This window comes from Babylonia areolata, chromosome 34, assembly GCF_041734735.1.
Source record: "Babylonia areolata isolate BAREFJ2019XMU chromosome 34, ASM4173473v1, whole genome shotgun sequence".
Taxonomy (NCBI): Eukaryota; Metazoa; Mollusca; class Gastropoda; order Neogastropoda; family Buccinidae; genus Babylonia; species Babylonia areolata.
The window spans coordinates 1,058,805-1,072,389 of NC_134909.1; the positions used below are offsets into that span (position 1 = coordinate 1,058,805).

The 13,585-nt window shown below is 46.5% G+C and overlaps 1 protein-coding gene across 5 annotated transcripts in view; it reads right to left on the reverse strand.

The window, feature by feature from the left end:
* Nucleotides 1-6,132: 6,132 nt before the first annotated feature.
* Nucleotides 6,133-13,585, reverse strand: part of LOC143277392 (E3 ubiquitin-protein ligase CBL-like) — a 58,791-nt gene continuing 51,338 nt past the window's right edge. The window contains exon 12 of one of the 5 annotated variants that reach the window (XM_076582176.1): nt 6,133-7,441. In XM_076582176.1, the coding sequence (XP_076438291.1) occupies nt 7,198-7,441 (244 nt within the window). In that variant the 3' untranslated portion in view covers nt 6,133-7,197. The remainder of the gene's footprint in view (nt 7,442-13,585) is intronic. The other 4 variants (XM_076582178.1, XM_076582177.1, XM_076582179.1 and 1 more) reach the window with 4 other exon arrangements.

A 13,585-nucleotide genomic window follows, 5' to 3' on the forward strand; every position in this document is an offset into this window, starting at 1 on the left:
AGTTAGAGGAGGAAGGACGTCTGACCACCAGCTAGAGGACGAAGGACATCTGACCCCCAGTTAGAGGAGGAAGGACATCTGACCACCAGTTAGAGGAGGAAGGAGGGACATATGACCACCAGTTAGAGGAGGAAGGACATCTGACCACCAGTTAGAGAAGCAAGGACATCTGACCAGTTAGAGGAGCAAGGACATCTGACCAGTTAGAGGAGCAAGGACATCTGACCAGTTAGAGGAGGAAGGACATCTGACCACCAGTTAGGAGGAAGGACATCTGACCACCAGTTAGAGGAGCAAGGACATCTGACCAGCTAGAGGAGGGACATCTGACCACCAGTTAGGAAGAAGGACATCTGACCACCAGTTAGAGGAGCAAGGACATCTGACCAGTTAGAGGAGGAAGGACATCTGACCACCAGTTAGGAGGAAGGACATCTGACCACCAGTTAGAGGAGCAAGGACATCTGACCAGCTAGAGGAGGAAGGACATCTGACCACCAGTTAGGAAGAAGGACATCTGACCACCAGTTAGAGGAGCAAGGACATCTGACCACCAGTTAGAGAAGCGCTAACACTGTGACAACATTAAGGTACAAACATCATCATGACACAGCATACATCAAACAACTATTTGCATGTCAACTGCATTTGGTTTTTTTCTTCTTCTGCCTTTGTACAAAAAAGTCAAAATATCAAAATAGAGAAAATCTCTTGTGATTTTTCCCCCTTCAGGATATCAAAAGAAGCGTTCAGGTTAGAGTCGCAGCCACAATGAAAGGCAGCCTGCACACACACACACACACACTGACAAACACGCACTCTCGCTCACACAATTTCACCTTATAGACACATTCCCCACCCCCCATTATTCACACCTCTACCTAATTCACCTCCCCCCTCCCATTCACATACCCTCACCCCACCCCCCAACCTTATTCACACCCCCTCACACCCTTATACACACATACTCCACCTTATTCTCATCCCCCCACACCCCCCATTCACACACCCCCTTATTCACACACCCTCACCACAACCACACCTGTTCCCACCCCCCACCCCTTATTCACACACCCTCCCCCAACCTCACACATCTTCTGCCAACACGCACACACACATAGGTACACACAAATACACAGATACATATACACATTCACATATACACAGGCACAGTCACACACTTACAAACTCTGGTACACAAACATGCATACACAGGTACACCCAGTCAATCACCACTTCATCACACACAACCACACAAGCATACATAACCCATCGCATGTGCCTAGTGTGTTCTATTTGTGTTTTATTATGTTCATTTTCTTAAACTCTTCTCAAGCAATACACAGACTGCTTCCACTTTGATTTGAGAGGTGTGACAAAATAGGTGTTACCCCTCTCTGTGTTCTGCATGTGGAGTTTCCTCCCTTCTGTCTGTTCTGCATGTGGAGTTTCCTCCCTTCTGTCTGTTCTACATGTGGAGTTTCCTCCCTTCTGTCTGTGTTCTTCATGTGGAGTTTCCTCCCTTCTGTCTGTGTTCTGCATGTGGTTTCCTCCCTTCTGTCTGTGTTCTGCATGTGGTTTCCTCCCTTCTGTCTGTGTTCTACATGTGGAGTTTCCTCCCTTCTGTCTGTGTCCTGCATGTGGAGTTTCCTCCCTTCTGTCTATTCTACATGTGGAGTTTCCTCCCTTCTGTCCGTGTTCTACATGTGGAGTTTCCTCCCTTCTGTCTGTTCTGCACGTGGAGTTTCCTCCCTTCTGTCTGTGTTCTACATGTGGAGTTTCCCCCCTTCTGTCTGTGTTCTGCATGTGGAGTTTCCTCCCTTCTGTCTGTTCTACATGTGGAGTTTCCTCCCTTCTGTCTGTGTTCTACATGTGGAGTTTCCTCCCTTCTGTCTGTGTTCTACATGTGGAGTTTCCTCCCTTCTGTCTGTGTTCTACATGTGGAGTTTCCTCCCTTCTGTCTGTGTTCTGCATGTGGAGTTTCCTCCCTTCTGTCTATTCTACATGTGGAGTTTCCTCCCTTCTGTCTGTGTTCTACATGTGGAGTTTCCTCCCTTCTGTCTGTGTTCTACATGTGGAGTTTCCTCCCTTCTGTCTATTCTACATGTGGAGTTTCCTCCCTTCTGTCTGTGTTCTACATGTGGAGTTTCCTCCCTTCTGTCTGTGTTCTGCATGTGGAGTTTCCTCCCTTCTCTCTCTGTTCTGCATGTGGAGTTTCCTCCCTTCCATCTGTTCTGCAGGAGTGACCTCCCTTCTCTGTCAGTCTGTTCTACAGGAGTTACTCCCCTCTCCTCAGTCTGCTCTACCTCATCACTCTCACCCTTCCTGCTCTAACATTACAAACTGTTTATCTAACCAGTCTGTTCTATCACACCACTCCTTGTTCTATCCACTGACTGTTCTATCTCACCACTCCTTGTTCTATCCCATCACTGTTCTATCTCACCACTCCCTGTTCTATCCCATCACTGTTCTATCTCACCACTCCCTGTTCTATCCCATCACTGTTCTATCTCACCACTCCTTGTTCTATCCATTGACTGTTCTATCTCACCACTCCTTGTTCTATCCATTGACTGTTCTATCTCACCACTCCCTGTTCTATCCCATCACTGTTCTATCTCACCACTCCCTGTTCTATCCCTTGACTGTTCTATCTCACCACTCCCTGTTCTATCCCTTGACTGTTCTATCTCACCACTCCCTGTTCTATCCATTGACTGTTCTATCTCACCACTCCCTGTTCTATCCATTGACTGTTCTATCTCACCACTCCCTGTTCTATCCCATCACTGTTCTATCTCACCACTCCCTGTTCTATCCAATGACTGTTCTATCTCACCACTCCCTGTTCTATCCATTGACTGTTCTATCTCACCACTCCCTGTTCTATCCATTGACTGTTCTATCTCACCACTCCCTGTTCTATCCCATCACTGTTCTATCTCACCACTCCCTGTTCTATCCCATCACTGTTCTATCTCACCACTCCCTGTTCTATCCATTGACTGTTCTATCTCACCACTCCCTGTTCTATCCCATCACTGTTCTATCTCACCACTCCCTGTTCTATCCATTGACTGTTCTATCTCACCACTCCCTGTTCTATCCCATCACTGTTCTATCTCACCACTCCCTGTTCTATCCCATGACTGCTCTATCTGACCACTACCTGTTCCCACAGAGTGTAAGCAGTATCTTCCTCACAGCTCTGGGCACCTGTACACACTCACTTCCACATGCCTCCTCTGCCTTCCTGTCAGACAACAGTCCTTTGTCTTCCTGTCAAACAACAGTCCTCTGTCTTCCTGTGTCAGACAACAGTCCTCTGTCTTCCTGTCAGACAACAGTTCTCTGTCTTCCTGTCAGACAACGGTCCTCTGTCTTCCTGTCAGACAACAGTCCTCTGTCTTCCTGTCAGACAACAGTCCTCTGTCTTCCTGTCAGACAACAGTCCTCTGTCTTCCTGTCAGACAACAGTCCTCTGCCTTCCTGTCAGACAACAGTCCTCTGTCTTCCTGCTGTCAGACAACAGTTCTCTGTTTTCCTGTCAGACAACAGTGCTCTGTCTTCCTGTCAGACAACAGTGCTCTGCCTTCCTGTCAGACAACAGTCCTCTGTCTTCCTGTCAGACAACAGTCCTCTGTCTTCCTGTCAGACAACAGTCCTCTTGTCTTCCTGTTGTCAGACAACGGTCCTCTGTCTTCCTGCTGTCAGACAACAGTCCTCTGTCTTCCTGTCAGACAACAGTCCTCTGTCTTCCTGCTGTCAGACAACAGTCCTCTGTCTTCCTGTCAGACAACAGTTCTCTGTCTTCCTGCTGTCAGACAACAGTTCTCTGTCTTCCTGCTGTCAGACAAAAGTTCTCTGTTTTCCTGTCAGACAACAGTTCTCTGTCTTCCTGTCAGACAACAGTGCTCTTGTCTTCCTGCTGTCAGACAACAGTCCTCTGTCTTCCTGTCAGACAACAGTCCTCTTGTCTTCCTGTTGTCAGACAACGGTCCTCTGTCTTCCTGCTGTCAGACAACAGTCCTCTGTCTTCCTGTCAGACAACAGTCCTCTGTCTTCCTGCTGTCAGACAACAGTCCTCTGTCTTCCTGTCAGACAACAGTCCTCTTGTCTTCCTGTCAGACAACAGTCCTCTGTCTTCCTGCTGTCAGACAACAGTCCTCTGTCTTCCTGTCAGACAACAGTCCTCTGCCTTCCTGTCAGACAACAGTCCTCTTGTCTTCCTGCTGTCAGACAACAGTTCTCTGTTTTCCTGTCAGACAACAGTTCTCTGTCTTCCTGCTGTCAGACAACAGTTCTCTGTCTTCCTGTCAGACAACAGTCCTCTGCCTTCCTGTCAGACAACAGTCCTCTTGTCTTCCTGCTGTCAGACAACGGTCCTCTGTCTTCCTGCTGTCAGACAACAGTTCTCTGTCTTCCTGCTGTCAGACAACAGTTCTCTGTCTTCCTGCTGTCAGACAACAGTCCTCTGCCTTCCTACGGTCCTCTGTCTTCCTGCTGTCAGACAACAGTTCTCTGTCTTCCTGCTGTCAGACAACAGTTCTCTGTCTTCCTGCTGTCAGACAACAGTCCTCTGCCTTCCTGTCAGACAACAGTTCTCTGTCTTCCTGCTGTCAGACAACAGTCCTCTGCCTTCCTGTCAGACAACAGTTCTCTGTCTTCCTGCTGTCAGACAACAGTTCTCTGTCTTCCTGCTGTCAGACAACAGTCCTCTGTCTTCCTGTCAGACAACAGTTCTCTGCCTTCCTGTCAGACAACAGTGCTCTTGTCTTCCTGCTGTAAGACAACAGTGCTCTTGTCTTCCTGCTGTCAGACAACAGTCCTCTGTCTTCCTGTCAGACAACAGTTCTCTGTCTTCCTGTCAGACAACAGTGCTCTTGTCTTCCTGCTGTCAGACAACAGTCCTCTGTCTTCCTGCTGTCAGACAACAGTCCTCTGTCTTCCTGTCAGACAACAGTTCTCTGCCTTCCTGCTGTCAGACAACAGTTCTGTCTTCCTGTCAGAAAACAGTCCTCTGTCTTCCTGTCAGACAACGGTCCTCTCTTCCTGTCAAACAACAGTGCTCTTGTCTTCCTGCTGTCAGACAACAGTCCTCTGTCTTCCTGTCAGACAACAGTCCTCTGTCTTCCTGCTGTCAGACAACAGTTCTGTCTTCCTGTCAGACAACAGTCCTCTGTCTTCCTGCTGTCAGACAACAGTCCTCTGTCTTCCTGTCAGACAACAGTCCTCTGTCTTCCTGTCAGACAACAGTTCTGTCTTCCTGCTGTCAGACAACAGTCCTCTTGTCTTCCTGTCAGACAACAGTCCTCTGTCTTCCTGCTGTCAGACAACAGTTCTGTCTTCCTGTCAGACAACAGTCCTCTGTCTTCCTGCTGTCAGACAACAGTCCTCTGTCTTCCTGTCAGACAACAGTCCTCTGTCTTCCTGTCAGACAACAGTTCTGTCTTCCTGCTGTCAGACAACAGTTCTGTCTTCCTGCTGTCAAACAACAGTCCTCTTGTCTTCCTGTCAGACAACAGTCCTCTGTCTTCCTGCTGTCAGACAACAGTCCTCTGTCTTCCTGTCAGACAACAGTCCTCTGTCTTCCTGTGTCAGACAACAGTTCAACACCAGCCTGAACTGACAGGTTTTCTTTGAACAGTTTCCATGCAAAGATACTCCAGTCACATACGTTACACACATCCACCCTTTCTCCAGTAGAGAAGTCACATATGTTGCACATGTCCACTCTTTCTCAAGTAATGCAGTCATATACATTGTACATGTCCACTCTTTCTGAAGTAATGCAGTCATATACATTGTACATGTCCACTACCTCTCAAGTAAAGCAGTCATATACATTGTACATGTCCACTACCTCTCAAGTAAAGCAGTCATATACATTATACATGTCCACTACCTCTCAAGTAATGCAGTCATATACATTGTACATGTCCACTACCTCTCAAGTAAAGCAGTCATATACATTGTACATATCCACTCTTCCTCTCAAGTAAAGCAGTCATATACATTATACATGTCCACTACCTCTCAAGTAAAGCAGTCATATACACTGTACATGTCCACTACCTCTCAAGTAAAGCAGTCATATACATTGTAAATGTCTACTCTTTCTCAAGTAAAGCAGTCATATACATGTCCACTACCTCTCAAGTAAAGCAGTCATATACATTGTACATGTCCACTCTTCCTCTCAAGTAAAGCAGTCATATACATAGTACATGTCCACTACCTCTCAAGTAAAGCAGTCATATACATTGTACATGTCCACTCTTTCTCAAGTAAAGCAGTCATATACATTGTACATGTCCACTACCTCTCAAGTAAAGCAGTCATATACATTGTACATGTCCACTACCTCTCAAGTAAAGCAGTCATATACATTGTACATGTCCACTACCTCTCAAGTAAAGCAGTCATATACATTGTACATGTTCACTACCTCAAGTAAAGCAGTCATATACATTGTAGATGTCCACTACCTCTCAAGTAAAGCAGTCATATGCATTGTACATGTCCACTACCTCTCAAGTAAAGCAGTCACACAAGTTGTACATGTCCACATTCTCTGAAGTAGTTCCACAGGCTGTGTCATTACAACAGCCCTTAAGCCACACACATCCTTCAGGTTGCTGTGTCATTACAATGTCCTTCAAGCCACACATCTTTCATGTTGCAGTGTCATTACAACGGCCCTCAAGCCACACACATCTTTCATGTTGCTGTGTCATTACAATGGCCCTTAAGCCGCACACATCTTTCATGTTGCTGTGTCATTACAACGGCCCTCAAGCCACACACATCTTTCATGTTGCTGTGTCATTACAACGGCCCTCAAGCCACACACATCTTTCATGTTGCTGTGTCATTACAACGGCCCTCAAGCCACACACATCTTTCATGTTGCTGTGTTATTACAATGTCCTTCAAGCCACACACATCTTTCATGTTGCTGTGTCATTACAACGGCCCTCAAGCCACACACATCTTTCATGTTGCTGTGTTATTACAATGTCCTTCAAGCCACACACACCTTTAGAGGTGTCTGCTCAAGAGCTGTGGTGAAAAGAAAAAAAAGACACTTCGGTCTTCACCCACACGGCTTCCCACAGACCAAGAGAGCAGGAAAAAGAAAAATGGGGGAGAGAGTGTGAGGGGGTAGGATGGGGGTGGGGGAAAGGCGCGCCATCATTGACTCTGTTTGACAAACGTCCTCAGGATGTCTTCCGCCATTTTCAGGTTGTTGCGGGACACACGCAAGGCATCGATGACACGGTCACGGGCGTAACCCTGACGAACCAGGGCACTGATGCTGTCTTCGCTGGGAGCGCCCCCGTCCCCAGAATTCTCTTTGTTGATGTCCTGATTCTCCTGAAGCTCTCGGCGAGGTGGTGGCACCACTACTGTCTCGGAGGTTGCTCTGCAACACACACTGCATGCATTGACTGACCCTGTCACTACTGCCTTCAAAACACACTGCATCCATTGACTGACCCTGTCACTACTGCCTTCAACACACTACATCCATTGACTGACCCTGTCACTACTGCCTTCAACACACTACATCCATTGACTGACCCTGTCACTACTGCCTTCAACACACACTGCATCCATTGACTGACCCTGTCCACTACTGCCTTCAAAACACACTACACTTTCATGTGTCACAATACACCCGACCTGTCATGTATCACATTCCCTCCATCAGCTCACCTCTGCTATGGGTCAAATAACATCCATTAACAGGTCCCTGTCATCTGACAGTCATTTCAAGCCACATCTAGGCATGAGTTTACCATGTGGATCACATCGGGTTTCAACACCATATTACTCACAGGCCATCACATCACATCACTCACTGATAACATCACATCACTCACTGATCACATCACATCACTCAATGTCCATCACATCACATCATTCACCGATCACATCACATCACTCACTGTCCATCACACCACATCACATCACTCACTGTCCATCACATCACATCACATCACTCACTGATCACATCACATCACTCAATGTCCATCACATCACATCACATCATTCACCGATCACATCACATCACTCACTGTCCATCACACCACATCACATCACTCACTGTCCATCACATCACATCACATCACTCACTGATCACATCACATCACTCACTGTCCATCACACCACATCACATCACTCACTGACCATCACATCACACCACATCACTCAATGTCCATCACACCACATCACTCACTGTCCATCACATCACTCACTGTCCATCACATCACATCACTCACTGTCCATCACACCACATCACATCACTCACTGTCCATCACATCACATCACTCACTGTCCATCACATCACTCACTGTCCATCACATCACATCACTCACTGTCCATCACATCACATCACATCACTCACTGTCCATCACATCACATCACTCACTGTCCATCACACCACATCACTTACTGTCCATCACATCACATCACTCACTGTCCATCACATCACATCACATCACTCACTGTCCATCACATCACTCACTGTCCATCACATCACATCACATCACTCACTGTCCACCACATCACATCACTCACTGTCCATCACACCACATCACTCACTGTCCATCACACCACATCATTCACTGTCCACCACATCACATCACTCATTGTCCATCACATCACATCACTCACTGTCCATCACACCACATCACTCACTGTCCATCACACCACATCACATCACTCACTGTCCATCACATCACATCACTCACTGTCCATCACATCACTCACTGTCAATCACACCACATCACATCACTCACTGTCCATCACATCACATCACTCACTGTCCATCACATCACACCACATCACTCACTGTCCATCACATCACTCACTGTCCATCACATCACACCACATCACTCACTGTCCATCACATCACATCACATCACTCACTGTCCATCACATCACTCACTGTCCATCACACCACATCACATCACTCACTGTCCATCACATCACATCACTCACTGTCCATCACATCACATCACATCACTCACTGTCCATCACATCACTCACTGTCCATCACACCACATCACATCACTCACTGTCCATCACATCACATCACTCACTGTCCATCACATCACTCACTGTCCATCACATCACATCACATCACTCACTGTCCATCACATCACACCGCATCACTCCCTGTCCATCACACCACATCACATCACTCACTGTCCATCACATCACATCACTCACTGTCCATCACATCACTCACTGTCCATCACACCACATCACATCACTAATTGTCCATCACATCACATCACATCACTCACTGTCCATCACATCACATCACTCACTGTGCATCATACCACATCACATCACTCACTGTCCATCACACCACATCACTCACTGTCCATCACACCACATCACTCACTGTCCATCACATCACACCACATCACTCACTGTCCATCACATCACTCACTGTCCATCACACCACATCACATCACTCACTGTCCATCACACCACATCACATCACTCACTGTCCATCACATCACACCACATCACTCACTGTCCATCACACCACATCACATCACTCACTGTCCATCACACCACATCACATCACTCACTGTCCATCACATCACATCACATCACTCACTGATCACATCACATCACTCAATGTCCATCACATCACATCATTCACAGATCACATCACATCACTCACTGTCCATCACACCACATCACATCACTCACTGTCCATCACATCACATCACATCACTCACTGATCACCTCACATCACTCACTGTCCATCACATCACATCACTCACTGTCCATCACATCACATCACATCACTCACTGTCCATCACACCACATCACATCACTCACTGTCCATCACATCACACCACATCACTCACTGTCCATCACACCACATCACTCACTGTCCATCACATCACTCACTGTCCATCACATCACATCACATCACTCACTGTCCATCACATCACACCACATCACTCACTGTCCATCACACCACATCACATCACTCACTGTCCATCACATCACATCACTCACTGTCCATCACATCACTCACTGTCCATCACATCACACCACATCACTCACTGTCCATCACATCACACCACATCACTCACTGTCCATCACATCACATCACTCACTGTGCATCATACCACATCACATCACTCACTGTCCATCACACCACATCACTCACTGTCCATCACACCACATCACTCACTGTCCATCACATCACACCACATCACTCACTGTCCACCACATCACTCACTGTCCATCACACCACATCACATCACTCACTGTCCATCACACCACATCACATCACTCACTGTCCATCACATCACACCACATCACTCACTGTCCATCACACCACATCACATCACTCACTGTCCATCACACCACATCACATCACTCACTGTCCATCACATCACATCACATCACTCACTGATCACATCACATCACTCAATGTCCATCACATCACATCATTCACAGATCACATCACATCACTCACTGTCCATCACACCACATCACATCACTCACTGTCCATCACATCACATCACATCACTCACTGATCACCTCACATCACTCACTGTCCATCACATCACATCACTCACTGTCCATCACATCACATCACATCACTCACTGTCCATCACACCACATCACATCACTCACTGTCCATCACATCACATCACATCACTCACTGTCCATCACATCACATCACTCACTGTCCATCACATCACTCACTGTCCATCACACCACATCACATCACTCACTGTCCATCACACCACATCACTCACTGTCCATCACACCACATCACATCACTCACTGTCCATCACATCACTCACTGTCCATCACACCACATCACATCACTCACTGTCCATCACATCACATCACATCACTCACTGTCCATCACATCACATCACATCACTCACTGTCCATCACATCACTCACTGTCCATCACACCACATCACATCACTCACTGTCCATCACATCACATCACATCACTCACTGTCCATCACATCACATCACTCACTGTCCATCACACCACATCACATCACTCACTGTCCATCACATCACATCACATCACTCACTGTCCATCACATCACACCACATCACTCACTGTCCATCACATCACACCACATCACTCACTGTCCATCACACCACACCACATCACTCACTGTCCATCACACCACATCACATCACTCACTGTCCATCACACCTCACTCACTGTCCATCACATCACATCACTCACAGTCCATCACATCACACCACATCACTCACTGTCCATCACACCACACCACATCACTCACTGTCCATCACACCACATCACATCACTCACTGTCCATCACACCACATCACATCACATCATTCACTGTCCATCACATCACATCACATCACTCACTGTCCATCACATCACTCACTGTCCATCACATCACATCACATCACTCACTGTCCATCACATCACATCACATCACTCACTGTCCATCACACCACATCACATCACTCACTGTCCATCAAATCACATCACTCACTGTCCATCACATCACATCACTCACTGTCCATCACATCACATCACTCACTGTCCATCACATCACACCACATCACTCACTGTCCATCACATCACATCACTCACTGTCCATCACACCACATCACATCACTGACTGTCCATCACATCACTCACTGTCCATCACACCGCATCACTTACTGTCCATCACATCACATCACATCACTCACTGTCCATCACATCACATCACATCACTCACTGTCCATCACATCACATCACTCACTGTCCATCACACCACATCACATCACTCACTGTCCATCACACCACATCACATCACTGACTGTCCACCACATCACTCACTGTCCATCACACCACATCACTTACTGTCCATCACATCACACCACATCACTCACTGTCCATCACATCACATCACATCACTCACTGTCCATCACACCACATCACATCACTGACTGTCCATCACATCACTGACTGTCCATCACACCACATCACTTACTGTCCATCACATCACACCACATCACTCACTGTCCATCACATCACATCACATCACTCACTGTCCATCACATCACATCACATCACTCACTGTCCATCACATCACTCACTGTCCATCACACCACATCACTTACTGTCCATCACACCACATCACATCACTCACTGTCCATCACACCACATCACTCACTGTCCATCACACCACATCACTCACTGTCCATCACACCACATCACATTATGTGCTCATGTGGAAACCCCTTTACACCTCAACCTGGGTGCTCATAAGGAAACCCCTTTACACCTCAAACTGGGTGCTCATAAGGAAACCCCTTTACACCTCAACCTGGGTGCTCATTAGGAAACCCCTTTACACCTCAAACTGGGTGCTCATAAGGAAACCCCTTTACACCTCAACCTGGGTGCTCATTAGGAAACCCCTTTACACCTCAAACTGGGTGCTCATAAGGAAACCCCTTTACACCTCAACGTGGGTGCTCATAAGGAAACCCCTTTACACCTCAAACTGGGTGCTCATAAGGAAACCCCTTTACACCTCAACCTGGGTGCTCATTAGGAAACCCCTTTACACCTCAAACTGGGTGCTCATAAGGAAACCCCTTTACACCTCAACCTGGGTGCTCATAAGGAAACCCCTTTACACTTCAACCTGGGTGCTCATAAGGAAACCCCTTTACACCTCAACTTGGGTGCTCGTAAGGAAACCCCTTTACACCTCAACTTGGGTGCTCATAAGGAATAAGGAAACCCCTTTACACCTCAAACAGTGTGCTCACAACCCTTCACACCCAAACTGGGTGCTCATATTCACCATCTTCTCTTTACCAATGCTGAGCAAAGAAACGGTTTTTAATGATGACTTCCTTTTCAAATCCACAATGCACTCTGCTTGTTGCAGTATTTCCTTTTCAAATCCACAATCCACTCTACTTGTTGCAGTATTTCCTTTTCAAATCCACAATGCACTCTGCTTGTTGCAGTATTTCCTTTTCAAATCCACAATGCACTCTGCTTGTTGCAGTATTTCCTTTTCAAATCCACAATGCACTCTGCTTGTTGCAGTATTTCCTTTTCAAATCCACAATGCACTCTGCTTGTTGCAGTATTTCCTTTTCAAATCCACAATGCACTCTGCTTGTTGCAGTATTTCCTTTTCAAATCCACAATCCACTCTATTTCATGTGTTTGTTGCAGATTCCCTTTTTCAATTCAACAAAGCACAATATATTCTATTTGTTGCGGATTCTCTTTTCATATCCACTGTGCACAATACACTCTATTTGTTGCAGATTTCCTTAAAAAAAATTTTTTTAAATCCACACTCCACAATATGCTCTATTTACAGAGGATCTCCTTTTCATATCCAAAGTGTACAATTCACTCTCTCTAATTCCCACATGACACAGTCAACAAAGAGAACATGCTTTGGTTTAAAGAAAATAGTGACAATAATCGTAGGTCTCAACAATCTACAGCATACACTTACAAAGCCCAGTACAAAGCAAAGCCCAGTATGAACCAAAGCCCAGTACAAACAGTTTAAAACAAAGC